Source organism: Uloborus diversus, chromosome 1 (assembly GCF_026930045.1).
Source record: "Uloborus diversus isolate 005 chromosome 1, Udiv.v.3.1, whole genome shotgun sequence".
NCBI lineage: Eukaryota > Metazoa > Arthropoda > Arachnida > Araneae > Uloboridae > Uloborus > Uloborus diversus.
In genome coordinates, this window is record NC_072731.1 from 232,957,663 (window position 1) to 232,977,157 (window position 19,495).

General features: G+C 32.8%; 1 protein-coding gene across 1 annotated transcript in view; it reads left to right on the top strand.

Moving 5' to 3' along the window:
• Nucleotides 1-19,495, top strand: part of LOC129219296 (uncharacterized) — a 96,765-nt gene that overhangs the window by 50,033 nt on the left and 27,237 nt on the right. Inside the window, exon 3 of the mRNA XM_054853642.1 lies at nt 5,470-5,685. Coding sequence (XP_054709617.1) covers nt 5,470-5,685 — 216 coding nt within the window. The remainder of the gene's footprint in view (nt 1-5,469; nt 5,686-19,495) is intronic.

Sequence of the window (19,495 nt, forward strand, 5' to 3'; positions counted from 1 at the left end):
GTTTGAGGGGGGAAAATCAAGAAAAGAATCCCCCTAGGTAGCGTAAAACAGCGTTTTAAAAAACTCCAATTTAGAAAGAAAAAAAAAATCCGGAGATATTTTTCTGAAGCCCCAAAGGAAGTTCAAAACTGAGTTTTTACGATTTCATCAGTTCAAAAAAAAAAAAAAACTAGGAGACCCTCCGAAAACTCTTTCGTTCCTCCTTCAATCAATAAAATAGAAGTCTGAAAGAACGTTTAAAAAGACGTTTTAAACGTTGCAAAATTTCTGGGAGCGAACCCTAAAACCCTTGCTCTAAGTTTGCTAAAGATAATTTTAATTTGCGTCTTTAACACGTCATTTCAAGATTTTTTTCCGGGAAGAGCCTTTCTTACCCTTACATTACCAAAGACAGTCCAAACTTCTTCGATTTTATTATTAGTAATTAGACTTAATTTTTAAAAAATATTATGGGGATAACCCTTTAAATTCCTTTCCGTTCCTCAAACGTTGACAAAACACTACTAAATGGCGTTTTTAAAACTACAATTTCAAAACATTTACGCGTGAAACATCAGAAGCCCCCCCCCCCCCTTCCCCCAATCACTCAAGATAGCCTAAAATTGTCTTCAACTTCCTTAAAATTTTTTTGCCCCCGCACTTATAAGCCCTACTCGCCGCCTCTGCTCACCAACATTTCTTATTTAGATTGGTACAACTAGACAGTGGTGTACAGGACTCGATCAAGATATAAGAGGCTCAAAGCCAAATAATTTTTTGGAGCCCCCTGTATTAAAATTTTACAACTTTAGTCATTGGATAGAACAATTTTAGACATTAGCTAAAACATTTTTTTTCCTTTTGGGGCCCTAAATAACGAGAGCCTTGGGCCACGGCCTATTCGGCCTATTCAGTAATCAGACCCTGGCAACTTTTTAGACCCATAGGGCCGAGGGCCGCGTCTCATATTAAAATGAATCTCATGGGCCAGAACACGTATAAAATTTAAATATACTTATTTTTGCTTTATAACATGGGAAAACGAGAAAATGCAGAGAAAATTTCAAACCAAAAATTGTTGTTACCACTCCAGTTTATTAACACAGTTTCCACCTGCTTTTGAGAAACTAATCTCTGACTATTTGACCCTGGAACTGAAATTACCGAATTAAGAGAATCGGTTGTTTTGGAGAGTTACAGAGGATAGTTTTCGAACCAACATAATAACGATTCACATTGATCAGTTTCACGGGCCTTACATAGCCCGTGGGACGCAGATTAAGCGCGACCAGTGTAGAGCTTTTATGCGGCGAACGTTAAAAATAATAATAATCTTTACCTATTCGTTAGATCATAATGTTTACATTGTGCGACACTATGTTTCTAACATTAATAACGTTGCGTGTATTGAATAATTTACTGAATGATAACCAGAATTGCCTAATCTTATACGGGTGTCTAACACGTCACGTTTATTAGTTACAGTGTTTATATTATTTTCTAAAACCTCGTTTACGGTTTTTGTTAGTGTATAAAGTGACTCTAAATATCAATTTTAATTATCAGATGTATGTTCCCGCTTAAAATGCGAAGACTAAAATTTCCTTGAACTCTTTTCTTTAATATTTTGTATTTTGATGTTAAGTTTATGTTTGAAATCAACAAACCATTTTGATTCCTTATTTATCTATTTGCTTCATAAACATATTAGGAATTATCTTTGTCCCTCTTAACGAGATTTCAAGACGGGAATTAGAAATGGCCTTAAGCGAAAGCTTAGCTAAGTCAACGCATATGCAGAAGACGTTTCTAATGAGATTAACAGATGGAAGTGGCAGGGCGCTAATGGAAAATCTGCGCTACAGTAGGTTACCATAATGCTAGTTACATTCGCTTTCTTTTTGTGGAAACTTCTTTTCAGTAATCCTTAATGCGATTTTTGATCTAAATAACAGAATTTTCAATTTTCAAACAAGAAATGTTAGTTACTAGGTTGTTTGTGTTATGAATATATAATGAAGTTGTTCCTCTCTCTAAATTGAGCTAACGAAAAATAACGATTAAAGCTATCTATATTTAAAAGTATTTTTATTGGGTGTTTCGCGTTTATACTTCTGTAATGAGATGAGCATTGATACTTGAAGAAAGGAAATTGGTTTAAAAAATAGCGTGAAAAAAGGGGAAAATGATATGTTACTTAAATTTATCTAATTCATTACTTTCTTGATGCTAAAAAATGGCGAACTTTAACTGGTAATTATTCATGATGAGTTTCTAACTTTTCTTGTTCAGTAAATACATTGCAAAATCTATATATATATAAATGAATGTTTGTCTGTATGTCATCCATGAACTCAAAAACTACCCGGCAGATTTGGCTGAAACTTTCACCGTTTGTTATTTTTGGTACTGGGAATGTTTATAGACCAGTTCGAAAAAAATCCGATCGATAGTTTCTTTTTTATTCCAATTTAAGTTACAATCCATTGGATAAATACGAATAAAATTATCGGCTGCAGAAATTAATTCGCGTGAAAGATCTCATTGATAAGAAGTTAGCTGTTACTATTTTTCTTGAGTTTGAACAAATAAATTCTTTCTTTATTGTTTTATGACTTTTCATACAACGGGGGGATTTGAAACTTTTTCTATTTGATATTTTTAGCGATTGATTGATCTTGCAAACTGCGTGAGTACAAAATTTGAGTATAGTCACGGCTTCACTTGATACCTGGACCGATTATTATGAAAATTGTTATATATATATGTACTGCAGAGTAGCAACTTCTGCCCCGTTCAACCGATTGTCATGAAAATCAGTATAATGATGTATTTTTTTTGTTGGCGTAGCAACGCGCGTCGGGTACAGCTAGTATTAAATAAAAATCAACAAAAAGTAATATTTTTCAAAGAAATATTACTTTGTGTTAAAGAGTTTACAATGAGTGGTATTTGTCACCAGCTGAGTTCAAAAATCTATCGTTAAAAGTAATAAGTTTAATCAAGAGATAATATAGATAAAAAATAAACTGATATTGAATTACATATTTAGTATAAATAAAAAAAAACTAACTAGAGAAACACAGGCACCAAAAGATCAGCTAAGAATAAAATGCTAATTTAAAACTATTTTATAATTTTGTAATTTTTACACAATCCTATTAGGCTTTTTGTCATTTTTTTTTCCTTATAAGAGTCAACTACTATAGTACTGGGTAGTACTACTATAGTAGCTGGTGATATTACTTTGCTTTCTTTACTTTGTAAAAAGAAATAAAAAACTGAAATTCAGAATATGAAATAAACGTAATCATGGATTTCAAATGAGACTACAATACAAATGAATATTCATTCAATCAGCTGAAATTGAACAGAAGCAGTTTGTATCGCTGTTTAAGATCGAGTTTCATGAACTTTTCACACATTAAGGCCTCCCAAACACGAGGTGGTTAGTGGAATCACTTTTTTGAAAATGTTTCCTGTCAGCTAATTGAATAATGTTTTCTGTTGTCGTCACACGTAGCAACTTAGTTGAATGAACACTTCTTAAGTCGAACTTACTCGAGCAGCTGAAAATTGAATAATGTTTTCTGTTGTCGTCACACGTAGCAACTTAGTTGAATGAACACTTCTTAAGTCGAACTTACTCGAGCAGCTGAACCACAACGCTGTTAAAACTGAACCGAGTTGACTCGGTTTACTAGGGTGACTTGTTTGTTAGGGTGCAGAGCAAATGCTTGGCTCTTTCCCGATGAGTGTAATCAACTTCAAAGTTTATTACACACATCGGGATGAAAATAGTAGTGGCACATGTGGCTGTTGTGTGAAGGATGTTGCATGGCACATAGTAGCGTAACTATGGGATCTAGCGCCCCTGGCGAACTAAAGAAATTGCGCCCCTTCCCCCCAGGGTCGCCCACATGGGAAGTCACCGGAGCATCTTGATTAATTGATTTGCCAAATAGGAGGCAGCGCTGTATTTTTTTTCTTATTTTTTTTTTAGAATTGTTTTCAACGCTGCCCAATGTTCCTTCCCAGTAGATGTTATGTATGTGAATATATATATATATATATATATATATATATATATATATATATACCTTTTCTAGCTCTTTTTCTTGCGAGTTTTTTTTTTTTTTTTTTTTTTAATTAAAGCGTTTTTTCAAATTCTATGATCAAAAAAAATTCCTCTTAAATTTCTTTTTCTTTTTTAAATCAGTCGAAATACCGCCCTTTTGGTTGATGCGCCCCTGGCGAGAGCCACTCCTGCCAACCCCTATTTACGCTACTGCAGGCACAGCAGACTGTTGTGTAAAGGATGACAGGTGATTCCTTCTTTTTTCAACCTGGTTACACTTCCTAATAACCTCGTTCGAAAGTTGATTCAACTATGTTACTTTGTGTGAAAAATGCCTAAAACAATGAGCAATTCATTCCTAACTCAACTTTGCAAATAGGTAAAACAGCGCAAAAGGAGGAGAGTAATGAAGATAATAAAATGTAATTAACACAGAATTCCTCCCTCTTTCAAACTTTCCTCCGACGCCGAAAGAGGAAAGGAGGAAAGAGGCTAGCAACAGAGAAACTTTCGTAATAATGTAAATAAATACCTTTGTGCAGAACAGTCAAGTAAGAAATAACAACGTCAGAAAAGCAGTAATCTGCGAATTTGTGCTTTTCTGAAGTTGTTATTTCTTACTTTTCTGTTCTGCACAAAGGTATTTATTTATCTTATTTGTACACTGTAAAAAAATTCCGAAACATTACTGGGTATTTCCGTGTTACGTTTCGGGATTTTAATGGTTTTTATCCACTTCCTGGAAAAATCAAGTATCCTTGTCAAAATGTTTCCTGAATTGCTACAAGTCGCACGAATGCAGACTTTTCACTGTTGTGAAAAATATTTTTAGCTCCCAGTTTAAAGATTAACTGAACGTATTTATAAAGTGCATCGGCTTCAGTTCAATTACGGCTCGTCCATGCTAATTAAGCTCCCAAAGGGAGCGAAAAAGTGTGGACTACTTTGTTTTGCAAGAATTGCAGGCGGGTAAAATTCTCGTCGTTTACTTGCAATTTTGGCTTAGCTTTGGCCATGTTTGCAATAAAGCTCTTGGAACTTCCTTGATAAATCAGGAAGATGTGGAGCTATTATATTATACATTCCTAAGTTTACTCTAATTTTCCAGACACGCGACTGGCTTTTAACGCAAAGATTTATGAATTGTTCAGGAGGCTTCCATGATAATTTCAGGAAGGTTACTGAATTTTAGCGGAAAACAGTATTGGTTTTTTCAAGATATGTTACTGGCAAAAATTGGGCACATCAGCTGCCCATTATTTTCCAGACGCGTTTCTGACTCGTTTTTACAGTGTAGCTTAAACGGGCCTTACGTTTGTACTTTTTGTCTTTTTTGCATTATTGCATTACTTCCGTAATAATGTTTGAAATATTCAGCTTTTTTAACAGCTCTGTGTCTGAATTTCTTCCAGGCTAGTGTAGTTCTCGCCAACGTGCCGGGTCCAGAAGAGATGCTGATGCTCGGAGCGAAGAAGCTGAAGAAGATCACCTACTGGATGTCCCCTCGTCCAGAGATCCCCGTCGTCTTTTCCGTCATCTCCTACGCTGGCAGCATCCAGTTGGCCGTTTCTGCTGACAAAAGCGTGGTCCCCCAGCCGCAAGCATTGGTCAAGGAATTCATCTTGGAGGTAAGAAAGAAAATTGACAGATAGTGACAGAAACGTAGGGTTATAAAAGTCACAAATTCTCAATCCATTTGTGACTTTTATGTCACTATCTTATTTGACATGAAGCTCACGCCCACAACACGTACACATCTTTATTTTTTCAGTACACAAAAAAAAAACTGATCCATTATATTAAGATGCGTAATGATTTCTTATATTCAAATGTATCAAAATAAATAAATAATACAGGGCAAATATAAATGCAAAGGGTGTTCCGTTTTAACCTGCAATACCTTTTTTTTTCGCATCCGTTAGTCCTAGATGTATACTTCAAATTGCAAAAATGTTCAAAATCAGATGCAGAGTTAAGATATTGAAAGTTTGAAGCGGAAATAAAAATGAGTCAAAAATACAAAATTTAACTTTTTATACGTGCCCCAGGTCCCCCAACTTAAGTTTTGGGAAACAATCTCGATTGAAAGATATTACTAACACAAAAAATTTCACACTTGTGCGACAAAAACTCAGGGAGATATTCGAATTCAAAATTTTAAGGGATGTAGAAGATGAGACTGGAACTTATCGCCCTTTCAAAACAATAACAGGTTGTCGAAGTAAAAAACAAAGTACTTATTTTTTAATTGCTATTCAAAAATAAATGCAAATGTTATGCCATGGTACGCAAAAAACGCAATACAAAACCTCAATCTGAAAACCCACTTTATGCACACATATAATTTTAAACCCTTGTTAACTACTATATTTTCCCCCAAAAGGTGTTATTGACGGTGAGTGTAAAGTGGTGTAAGTCATAAAACGCTGCGTTTTACATCTCGGTGAAGTTTGGTCGTACTAATGTCAAACTTTCTGTGTTGGAATTATTTTTCAATGGAGATTATTTCCCTGAATGTAAGTAAGGGGACCTAGGGCCCGTATAAAAAGTTAAATTTTGTATTTTTTGAATCATTTTCATTTTCGCTTCAAACTTTCAATATTTTAACCTTGCATCTGATTTTGAATATTTTTGCAATTGGAAGTATGCATCTAGGACTAACGGTTGCGAAAATAGAGGTTTTTTGCAGGTTAAAACGGAACACCCTGTACATGGGGCTGTCCATAAATGATGAAACATTTGTCTCCATCATATCTGATCTCCTCTCCACCTGTCAGAAAGTTTGACACTTCACCTTACCTCCTTCTCGCGTGTCACACTATACTAAATAAAGATTTTTCTGGGGTTATTTTAACCAAAATGTGTGATGTCACCCTTCTTGGAAACACCTCCTTGTTGTCACAGGCTGCCACCCTTTCACGAACCCCCCTAACCCTCGACGCGTGACATAATTTACAGACGATCCCTGCATAAGAATGTCACACCCGAAACAGTGGATTGAGCACTAAATTAAAAAAAATTATTTCTCAGTCCATCCATCTGGTGGTAAACTGAGCGGAAACATTCTCAAATGGTAATGGCAATTCGACGATAGTGGTACCAAATGAAAGTATCGGTACCCATCCCGAGGAAAGCACTAGCTCTGCAAAAAGCGAGGAGCTGACGCAACTCCCACTAGAAGAAAAAAAAGTTCCCCTTTCAAAACATGTTTCAAATAAAAATCATTTGGGTTCAAATAAAACATACTGAGTTCGGTCAGAAACTAAGTTATAAACTGTTGAAATATTTTAATTTTTGAAGTTACTTTTTTAAAATTATTTTTTTACTCAATTCATTTTTTCCAATTATGATAATGCAATACTTTTTTACTCGTACTATATATTAAAAATAGTTATAAAAACTTAAAGTAATCCGAAAAAAAAAAGACTGAGATTACGATCTATGACTTTCTTTAATGATACATTTATATACGTCCCGTTCCTTCTATTTATCATTAATAGTCCTTGTTTTAAATTCATACACTAAAATCGATTTTTACTGAACCTTTCAAATTTCCTCATGTTGTAAATTTTGGTGATTTGGCACGTACTATTTGCTCTTTAATTACTTAGTCAACAGACGTACGTGCTTTGGAAAACGTTTAGCTTAAAAAGAATGCAATTTTTTCATTTTGGGATGAAAAGATTATTCATCAACCATTTAGCCAAATAATAGTTTTGAATTAGCCTGTAAAAGTATGATTTTTGTAGTGGCAAGGATCACGATGGTTTAAACAACTTTTTAAACAATACACAATCTACCTACGGTTTACTTAGATGACTCACTGATGTTATTATTACAGGACAGCCCTAGACGACATAGATATCAACAGGACTTGACTACTGCATGGGCTAACGGTGTCTCTAAAAGTGAAGGGGCCCAAAAATCGCTACCTGTAAATATATTAAAACGTTTGAATTATTTCTCTTTTTTTTAAACAAAAACTCGAAAGTAATGTTATACGTGTATCAAAATGCTTCTTATTTACTAACTTTAACCATCATCAGCAAAATGTTTTAGATAAAAATCAATTTAGCGAATTAACCTTAAGTCAAGATGCCGGATTAAGAGGGGGTGGGTTGAATAGAGGTTTAGGCCCTAGTCAAATGTTCATTAGAGTCAGGTCCTGACTATCAAAGGTTTAAAATATTTTACATCATCTGTTAAAAATAAATATTAAATTACATATATCAAATACCTTCTATAATCCTTTCGGGAGAATACGTCATTCAATTACTCTTTTTATGTTCCATCATGGTACTTTAAGTAAGTTGAAATCTTAAAGAAAAGGCATTAACATAATTTCAACTGAAGTAATCTCTTAATTCCTCTATAGAATTCATCATGTCTTTTCAGCAGGAAATTTTTTAATTTTGTTAATTAAATGTAATCTGACACAAATTAATTAGGTCTTAAACAGAGTTACTAATAGAAAATGTCTTCCGTTACGTTTTAGTTCATGAAAATCTCAACGCTTGGATTTCAAACTCTTTTTTGACATTCATAATTCCCAGCTGAAATTTAAAATTCATAACAGAAACATCCTGAAAGGATGTATAAATAAATAATATGTCATATTTATTCTGTACATTAACTTCAAAGAATAGTTTTCATTTAAAATTCTCAAAAATTTCGTGCATAAATATGCAAATAAGAATATGGAGAATGATGTCTAGCATTTTATATCAAAACAAAAATAATAATAATTAAATTAATAAACTTTTCAATTTAAGAATTTTTTTTGGAACAGTGATCACTTGAACCCTTATTTTTTTTCAAAGATGATATTTAGGAAAAATGTGTTAGATAATTATAGAATAATAATAGTATACAATTAGCAAATATAATTAAATCATAACTTCTGAATGTTTTTTCTCGATTAACGAAACCTTCTATTTTCTTAGAAATAGAATGCCTATTTTTTAAATTAAATGATTTTACAACTAACTAAAAAAATGTCATACTTTTGCATCAACTCTCAGTTAACTTTAATTGGTATTATTACTCTTGCACGCCATAACGTTCAATACAATAATTATGTGCTGCTTTATGCTCACAGCAGGACAGAAACTAAACAGTTATAACCATGAGAAAAACATAGTTAGGTATTAGAAAAACAATGTTACACAGCGCAGACTGTAAAGATTATTTGATACGCTTGTTCTAGGGCTATAAAAATTTTTTAATTGAAAAAGTATTGCATGTGTGTGTGTGTGTGTGTATTTATAATCTTGGTTATTTTAATCTTTAGATTACAAAAACAGATGTTGTTAGTTAAAGCTATAAGGTAATGTCACACTTACAACTAAGCCAAAAGCAACAATTAGTTTAACTATAGGGGTTACAAAAACTTCAGGCCCAAAAGTAATCTTTTGCAGACGCATTCATCATATCAAAATTAAACAAAAATCAATGAAATGTCGAATGAATCTGTTTTTTTTATTTTTTTTTCCGTCACCAGTCAGACTGAAAAAAAATGAACTTAAATGTTACTAAAAACTTTCCAACAAGTCTACTTTTTCCACAGATTTCGAATATTTTTAAAATATCCGTTGAACAGCAGCAACCGCTGTTTTACGACAAAGGAAGATATGTGCACAGCATAGCTTATACGGAAGCATAGGGTAGTTTTTATTAAGTTTACTCTGTCAAACATGATTCAAATATTTTTGTTTCATAATATCGAATTGGATTGACACAGCTGGCCAAAGAAAATTAGATTAAATTGTCTCGGCTCTGGAAGTTTGCTTCTCTATTAGGAAATGAACACGCGTTTCCGTTTTTTCTTTCTAACTGGGAGAAGATTTTTTAAGCTTTATTTCATTAAAAAGAAATATTAAAACAAAAGACAACCGTTAAAGTTTTGTCAAACTTCATTGCATATTTCCAACGCAAATATTTAGTAAGTTGATTCAGCGGCGAGTAAGATTAAATTTAATGTCACGCAAATGCGTTTAAATTAAAGAAATGTGACATTTTCAGCGGTGTGCAGTGCATTAAAAGTTTAAACTTCGTTGCTGTGTTTCATATGTTCCTAAAATGTGTTCAGCAACAAAAATACAGCGATTTATTTAAATAATAATAATAATAATAATAATAATAAACGAAATCCCTATTTATTATAAGTACATCTTTAAAGTATTAGAAAATAAAAATCAGTTATTAAATGATCTTGAAGCGTTAAGGTTTTCTGAAGAGTCTTACCCAATCTTGATTAATTTTTTTCTCAATATTACACTCGAGATATTGCAGTTTTAAAATGAAATTGCCCAGAATTTATTAGGAAATGAACACGTTTCCGTTTTTTCTTTCTAACTGGGAGAAGATTTTTTTAAGCTTTATTTCATTAAAAAGAAATATTAAAACAAAAGACAAAAGTTAAAGTTTTATCAAACTTCATTGCATATTTCCAACGCAAATATTTAGTAAGTTGATTCAGCGGCGAGTAAGATTAAATTTAATGTCAGGCAAATGCGTTTAAATTAAAGAAATGTGACATTTTCAGCTGTGTGCAGTGCATTAAAAGTTTAAACTTCGTTGCTGTGTTTCATATATTCCTAAAGTGTATTTGGCGACAAAAATACAGCGATTTATTTAAATAATAATAATAATAATAATAATAATAAATCCCTATTTATTATAAGTACATCTTTAAAGTATTAGAAAATAAAAATCAGTTATTGAATGATCTTGAAGCGTTAAGGTTTTCTGAAGAGTCTTACCCAATCTTGATTAATTTTTTTCTCAATATTACACTCGAGATATTGCAGTTTTAAAATGAAATTGCCCAGAATTTATTAGGAAATGAACACGTTTCCGTTTTTTCTTTCTAACTGGGAGAAGATTTTTTTAAGCTTTATTTCATTAAAAAGAAATATTAAAACAAAAGACAAAAGTTAAAGTTTTATCAAACTTCATTGCATATTTCCAACGCAAATATTTAGTAAGTTGATTCAGCGGCGAGTAAGATTAAATTTAATGTCAGGCAAATGCGTTTAAATTAAAGAAATGTGACATTTTCAGCTGTGTGCAGTGCATTAAAAGTTTAAACTTCGTTGCTGTGTTTCATATATTCCTAAAGTGTATTTGGCGACAAAAATACAGCGATTTATTTAAATAATAATAATAATAATAATAATAAATCCCTATTTATTATAAGTACATCTTTAAAGTATTAGAAAATAAAAATCAGTTATTGAATTATCTTGAAGCGTTAAGGTTTTCTGAAGAACTCACCATATTTTGATTAAATTTTTACTCAATATTTCACTCGAGATATTACAGTTTTAAAATGAAATTGCCCAGAATTTAACTAATAAATTTGAAATCTGAAATACTTTGACTATTTCCTTAAATTTATGAGCCTTTCTTAGTAATTAAAATTCGTATTACCTCATATCTATTAATTTTTCCGAACTACGTAGCAAAATGTTGGGTAAAATTTTGGCATCATACGTCTTTGGTCCCGGGATCTGACGTGTGTTCAAAAAAGGCCAGTTGATACATTTTTGAAAGGTAGAAACTCGTCAGCGCCCGCATGATTATGCAGCATATCAAAGATCCCTTGGGGAGGGGGGTATTCATTTGGCTCGGAGTACCCTCAGCAAAATTAAATTGCTAGTGCAGTTTCGCATCGAAGGTAATCCGGGTGCTTCTATCTGGTGAGAAATCGGGCATCAAAAACCCTTACGCCATTGACATCTGCGCCTTAATGGTGGCAAATAAAAGACAGGATACTATATTGGAGAATTGCATTAGGTTTGCGAAAAAAAAAACCTAAAACATTTTCAACACTGCCTTCTGGTACGGCCTTGTATGTAATTTCCGTAAAACATCATTTTTGAAAATGACACAGTATTTGTTCGTGTAACATTATTTTGAAATGGTCGATCAAAAAACATTCTAAGCATGTTCTGGAGAAACGATTTTTTTTAAAAAATCAACCTGTGTCTGAGTTTTTTTTTTTTTTTTTTTTTTGAAACTGTTATATGTACATTTCCCCACTAATATACCAATTAAGATTAATATCATAGATAGAAAAATACAATGATTCCAGTAAAATTACAACACCATGTAAGTAGCAACTTCAAATTTGCTTGAAAGGTATCAGTACATAATTATATATGAAAATGGTTAACATTCCAGCAAATGCAGACAAAGAAGGTTCGAACAACTATGAACAAAAGGTACATCGCAAAAGGGTTTTGTAACAGTATATCACGGAAGTGGCCAAAAGGTAGATCATGATTGACATGCCAATCTTGAATGAATTTTAGAGGACGTGTATAAATAATTGGAAGATAAATTAGAGTTGGGGCAAACCTAACCTGGCAGCACTGTGAAGGCTACGCAGATCCTAACCGCACCATTACGATGCTGCCAGGTTAGGTTTGCCTCAACAAAGTAAATTTTTAGAACGCGAGAAGTTGGAGAAATGATAGCCACTACTTTCACTTCCAAAAATTTCTTCCATTACTTTTTCTGGAAAGTTTCAGGTAGGGGGGGGGGGAGAATCCATTTCTATTTTTTCACTAATCTCACGAAGTTGCATTACCAAAAGAGTTGAAAGACACTCGTTTAAAGCTTTTTGATGCCATCTGTAGATAGTGTCCAATCTTTAAGCAAAATTTATTAAGCAAAAAATATTTAACATCAGCAGATGTTAAATATTTTTGGACTGTTCAAAAAATTATCTAATAATATTGAAATAAAACTCTCTTTTAAAATTTATATTACAGATCAGAAATTTTATTCACGAAAGATTTCCTTTAACTTTGGTTCACAAAATAGTGAATTTCAATTTTTTTTTTTTTTTTTCGAATTTTATAAAAATTATTCAGAATTGAGAAAAAGTTACGGAATTAAAAAAAAAATTAATAAATAAAACATGACCTTGAAATCTGTCTGGAATAAAAAGTTTTACTCGAATCAGATTTCCTTAAAATATTGCATGGGGGGAGGGAGGGACAGACAGAAAGGCAGACAGATCGCTCAACATAATTTTTCTTGCTTCTAAAAAAGCTTACTTTCAAAATTCCTTTTCCTTTAATTTTAATACGATTAAGAAAAATTGCTTTTTTTTTTCTTTTTCTTCTTTCTTCCAATATTTTTACAATATGAAAAATGTACTTAAAAGTACATTTTTTAAGTACAGTATTTGTTTTCATGATTTTTTTTTTACCTTAATCGTCTTTTTGATTTTATGGAAAAATTGACTGAAAATACCTATTTGTTAAAATCTTCAAATTAATTAATCTATATTTAGCATTCAATTTAATAATAATTTTAGTAAAGTTTAATCTAAAGATAAGTTTTGTAATAAAATCACGGTTAAAGAGCGTATTTAATTCTCAGTTTTTTCTAATAAATCATTCAGCAATCCCAATGAATATTTTCTAACCTATGCATTTGATATCTCAGCCCACTCCATACTTGTTGAAACAGTAAAACTTTGAGCAAACATTCCCGATAATTTTTGATAGGATGTGCAAACAAATAGTTGATATATCAATATGTCACTGAAAAATAGTATTTTCTTTCAGCTTAAAATAAACATTTGACGAAAGTGGCATGAGAAAAAGCATATTTCTATTCAGCTTGGCTTAGATAAAAAAGCGCTTTAAAGCCGATAAAATAGGTTTTTTTACCCTTATACTTTTTTTAAAAGTTTTCTTTAACACCCAGAATAGAATTTTTTAAAGAATCAATATGATTCAAGAACAAAATATATTGAGCTCTTTTTTTCTCGCATGGAACTGTATCCATTTTAAATTAGCAAAACATTTACATGAATGAATACAAGTTTTAGTAGGATGACCATAGTTACGGGTATCCATATAAATGATGCCACACTTTTTCTCAACATTTTTATCCCCCTCTCTCTTGTCACAAAGTGTCGCACTTCACCATTACATGTCACACTACTTTTCAAAGACATAATCTTATAAAAAATGTGTGATGTGACACTTCATGTTACCCTCTCCCTCCCCCTTTGTTACAAAGTGTCATATTTCACCATCACATGTGACGCTACTTTTCATAAACTTAATCTTATAAAAAAATGTGGGGTGTCCCAGTTATTGTTAACCCCTCCCTCCCTCGTTAAAAACTGTCATATTTTCACGAACTTTACCCCCCCCCTTCTGAACGTTAAGTCTACGATATATGCTATTTCAATTTTTATTTATTACTTTTTTCTTATTTCGTGAAACCGAAAATTGAGATAATATTCAGAATCTGCGGATTTTTTTTTTTAATTTTTGGAATCAAAAAAGATTTTGGTGGTTTTTTTTTTTTTTTTTGGTTTTAAATTAAATTGTTTGAATTCTCCAGTAGGGGAGGCGGTAATATTCAAAATTTTTAAACAGTTCAAAAAATTGCCATGAAATAGCTAAATAAAACGAACTGATGTGTGCATCACATGACTTTCTTTTACTCCAATTTAATGTCATTTTCTCATTATTGGCAGTTTTAATGTGATACAATAGTTTACTCTCTAAATATCACCAACAGAGGTCAAATTGGAACCAGATTAAAAAAAATAATAATAATAAAATTTTAAAAAAAATTGCCAAATTTGTCGCCAAGTTGGCGACAAAACTTGGCGAACAAAAGACTGGCGATGTATCGCCAAGTGTTCGCCAATTATAACACCACTTGAGTTTACATCGAAATTAACAATGATTTCCCCCCAAAAAGAGGCAAAAGACCCCCTTTGGAGCATCCGAATGCAATCAAAAAGGAAGGTGCACAACTAGACCCCACTAGGAGTCTAAGTACCAAATTTCAACTTTCTAGGACATTCTGTTCTTGAGTTATGCGACATACATACACACATACGCACATACGTGCATGCAGACGTCACGAGAAAACTCGTTGTAATTATCTCGGGGGTCGTCAAAATGGATATTTTGGGTGTCTGTAAGTTCCTAGGCATATATCCACATGTGGTCGGGTCGAAAAAAAAAAAAGAACTTAACATTCATTCGGGGGTGAGAAAAATGGAAATTAAGGCCGATTTTTGAGTGAAATTTTTTTTCGCGAATACAATACTTCCTTTTTTGTAAAAGGGAGTAAAAGATCCATCCATCAAGGGCTCTTTCCAATAAAGATTCTTTGAAGCAATATGTATTGTGGAGGGGGGGGACAGACCGATAGACACACATTTTCCTCATCTCAAAACCCTAGTTTCTATTTTTTTTATTTTTCAATATTTATTTAATTATTTTATTTATTTTATTTTTAACAATATTTTTAACAATATTTTTAAGCCTTTTTTCATGTTTTCTTTTTCTTTCTTTCATTTTTACGGAAAAGTAGGCTAATAAAATAGTATACTATGGCTAAAGAAAATTGTTTTAAAATTTTGTAGTGACCTGAATTTTGAAATTCAGGAACTAGTCTCCATACTTTTAGCATGGAATGGAGATCCCTGATAAACTATAGGAAAACAAAAGTTTTTTTTTCTTTTTAAAGTGAATAAAAGGTAAACGAAAGTTCTAAATAATAAGCATCACACTGAACTTCATTATTTTAGAATTTAAAAAAAAAATCCCATCATTTTTGGACTCGAGACTAATCGAAAGCAAATATTTCCAAAACGGTTAATGAAATTACGTGTTTCGTGTTCACAGCTCCAGAGAAAAATATCAATTATTTTCAAAATGGTCGACAATTCCATTAACTGAGGTGATTAGGCGGCCATTATCTTATGATGTGGAATATCTGAATCATAAATAGTTAAATGAGCATTACATTTGGTCTCACGCATTTCAGCAATTATAAAGAACTGGCCAGCATCGTAGCAATGTCGTTATGGCCATGGGGAAATGTTAGTCATGAGCAAAAAAGTTTTCTTAATCGCACCTTTCTAATTTTACATTTCGCAATTTTTGCATTCAACGTTTTGCGTTTTGTTTTAGTAATAGATAGTCATAATTACTGTACACATATTTGTAGGCATATCTACTTAAAGTTTATATCAAGAATGCTTGCAATAAATGTATAGAGTTATTAGCTATTTGAAGAAGAAGAAAAATCCAGAGGATTAGAGCTAGTAGCCACCGTTTTATTTCTAATTTTTCTTTTCTGATTTATATTATGTCTTATCCCAAAGTATATATTATATGTCTTATCTCAAACTTTATGTTTAAAAGTTTGACCAATCAGAGATCCAATTCAAAATAACTCCAACTTTTTTGAAGTCAGAAATCAGAGTTCGCCAATATATATCAAGTGAATTATATCACCTGAGATTTTTTTTAAAAATCCTGAAGAATAAAATTTATGCAAAGCTGTAACTTTTATCAGCACGGATTAATCAACTATAAAGCATAGTTATTCGAAGAAAAAAAAAGAACGTTTCAACAAAATAAGAAACATTCAAAACCTAGCAGAAATCCTTAATGTCGAAATTTTTAATTTGTTAGGAATTATGTTTTTAAACTTTTTCTTTTCTTTTTGTTGTTGTTTGCCAGCTATGCTGGCAATTTGAAGTGCGCTGCTTTACTTTTACAACTGTACGGTAATAAGGTGTGAAGTCCGACTTCTACAGTACACATGTCATAAGAACCCGTTTCTAGGGTAAATTGTAAAAAAATTCCGAAACGTTACTGGTTATTTTCGTGGAACGTTTCGGGATTTCAGAGGTTTTTCACCTATTTCCTCGCAAAATCAAGTATATTCGCAAAAAAGTTTCCTGAATTGCTAAAAGGCGCACGAATGCAGACTTTTCACTGGTGTGAAAAATGTTTTTTTCTACCAGTTTGAAGATTGACTGAACGTGTTTATTATGTGTATCGGCTTAAGTTTAATTACGGCTCGTCTGGATTGACTAAGCTCCCAATAGGAGCAAATAAATCACTGGATAGCTGCAGCTTTGCGAGGCAGGAATTGCAGGCAAGGAATATGTTTGATTCTCGCTTGCAATTATTCGCGTAGCTTTGGCCATGGTTGCACTAATGCTTCTGGAACTTTCTTGGTAAACCAGGAAGGTTCTGATCAAATACATTAAACCCATTCAATTTTTCTAGAAGGTTCGCGACTGGCTTTAACAGGGGGGAGATTTCGCAGTATTTCAGAAAGGTTACTGACTTTTATCGGAAAACGCTCCTGGTTTTCGTAAGGTATGTTACTGGTTGAAATTGGTCACATGAGCTGCCTATTATTTTTCAAGAACGTTTCTGAATCGTTTTTACAGTGTAGGCAACCATTCACAGCATAACAACACATTCACACAAAAAAGGGCGAGGACATGAGAGAGAAAGTACGTCCATGCCCGAGCCGGGATTCGAACCCAGACCTTTCTGTCGCAGTCATACTTCTCTGACCACTAGACAAGTTCTTTTCTTTTACTATAGCTTTTACGCAAAAGGGTAAATAATAATGTTTACAAAAAATTAAACGAATGTTAAATTGGTTAATGAGTAGGTGGTATGATCAGAATTCTTGTAATTGAAAAATTTCAGGTAACCTACCCCTTTCAAGCAGTTAAAGTACATTTGTTTCAATGTCTGTCTTCATTGATTCAATGCATTTCTGAATGGGGGATGAGAATGCTTTCTCTCCATGGAAAACTTTCCGTAGCCTCAACTATCGATCCGTAGTCCTCATAAATTCAACCATATATCTTATTCAAGTGATCTTCTTAGACTTCTTTTTAGAGACATTCTCTTCCCTTTCTACTTTTAGGTCACGCAGGCATACGTTCTTTTCATCTTTTCTGAGGAATTTCTCCGTCACTTTGACATTGTTCTTTTTCCTGCCTGCAGAAAGGAATATGACATATAATGTTCCATTTCGCTTTAGAAAAAACGATTTTATGTTACAGGTAAAGACTGGAAGCATTCCCAAAAAAGTTCTAAAAACGTATTTTCTTTCTTATTCAAGAATACTAGAGAAGGCATTTGTAAAATTGTTTTTGATTCATACGAATTGAACGAAATCGAATTTCTAGAAATTTTTATTACTTTAACCAAGAAATGATGTGGATATTACGTAGGGTCTGGTGGGGTAAAGTGGTCATAAAATCGTAGGTTTTCAACTTTGGTGGATAATAAATACAACAAATTATTTAAACACTTCAACTTTTTTTGTTGTTATTTTACATTGCATTATTAAAGAGCACAGTACATTGAAGTTTAGAAAAAAAAAATATTGATTTAATTAGTTTTATAACACTTTCTTTTCCCTTTATATTTATGACCACTTTACCCCATGGGATGGGGAAAAGTGGTCATAGCATGGGGTAAAGTGGTCATAGTTAAAACTAAATGCAAATCCGTATTAAATAATCATAATACTTGTATAGTTCGGTTATTTTTATGGTTACAAGTATATGCACTAATATATGCGTGTATTCACGAGTACATACGTGTCGTGTCAACATGAGTAATCACGTTCATATTTGAGTAGATACCGTGCATACCTGAGTATATACATGTATAGTAGACGTATATATGCATATATGTACAAGTGTACATGTGGGTATATACATAACTGTACATAAATGTATATACGGGTATACACGAGTAAATTCGTGGATGCATTTAGTGCGTGTTTGTACGGGTCTACTCTTGTATATACATGTATATATGGAAGCACGGGTATATACGTATGTATACGTATAAACACAATTATATACCTGAAAACACAATTAAATGCATATATGTACTGGTGTATACACGTACATTTACGTGTATACACCAGTACATATATGTATTCACGAGTATATACGCTTACATACATGTATGCCTACAAAGTGAATCCAAGCTCTTGAGCAAAAATCTAAGGGGTGTGAGAGGTGAGGATAAAAAGCAAAGAATAATAAGCAGCTTATGGTCGTTGACGCGCTACAGGCACAAAAAGCCAGAAACTCATGGATGCAAAACAAGTCACAAATTTTTTAAACAAAGATGATTTTACTCAAAATTTTAGTTTTTAAGAAATATTTAGAGCACTTGTTAAAAGTTACGGCCCGTAGTAGTTCTAATACACGCATCGCAACAAAGGCGCAGCGACGGATGAAAGATTTTCAAAAGTCTCGTTATTACAACAGAGAGTGCTTTGTGATTGCGACGCATGTATTACAGCTGCAGGCCGCAAATTTCTTCAATCGCTTTAAAACTTTCTTACGACCTAAAGCGTTGTGCAAAATTGTCTTTGTGTAACAAGTTTGTGACCTGTTTTGCATCCATCAGTCTTTGGCTTTGCGTGCATGTAGCGCGTCAGCATTGTGTTTGTGACCGTATGTTCCTTGTGATTCTTGCTTCTTATCCTCCCCTCTAACATCTGTTAAAAATTTTCCCAAGAGTTTAAACTAACCCTGTGTACTTGTATGTCATATGCTTGTATGTAAGTGTCTACTCGAGTACGTACGTGTATACACGTATCTACCTGAGT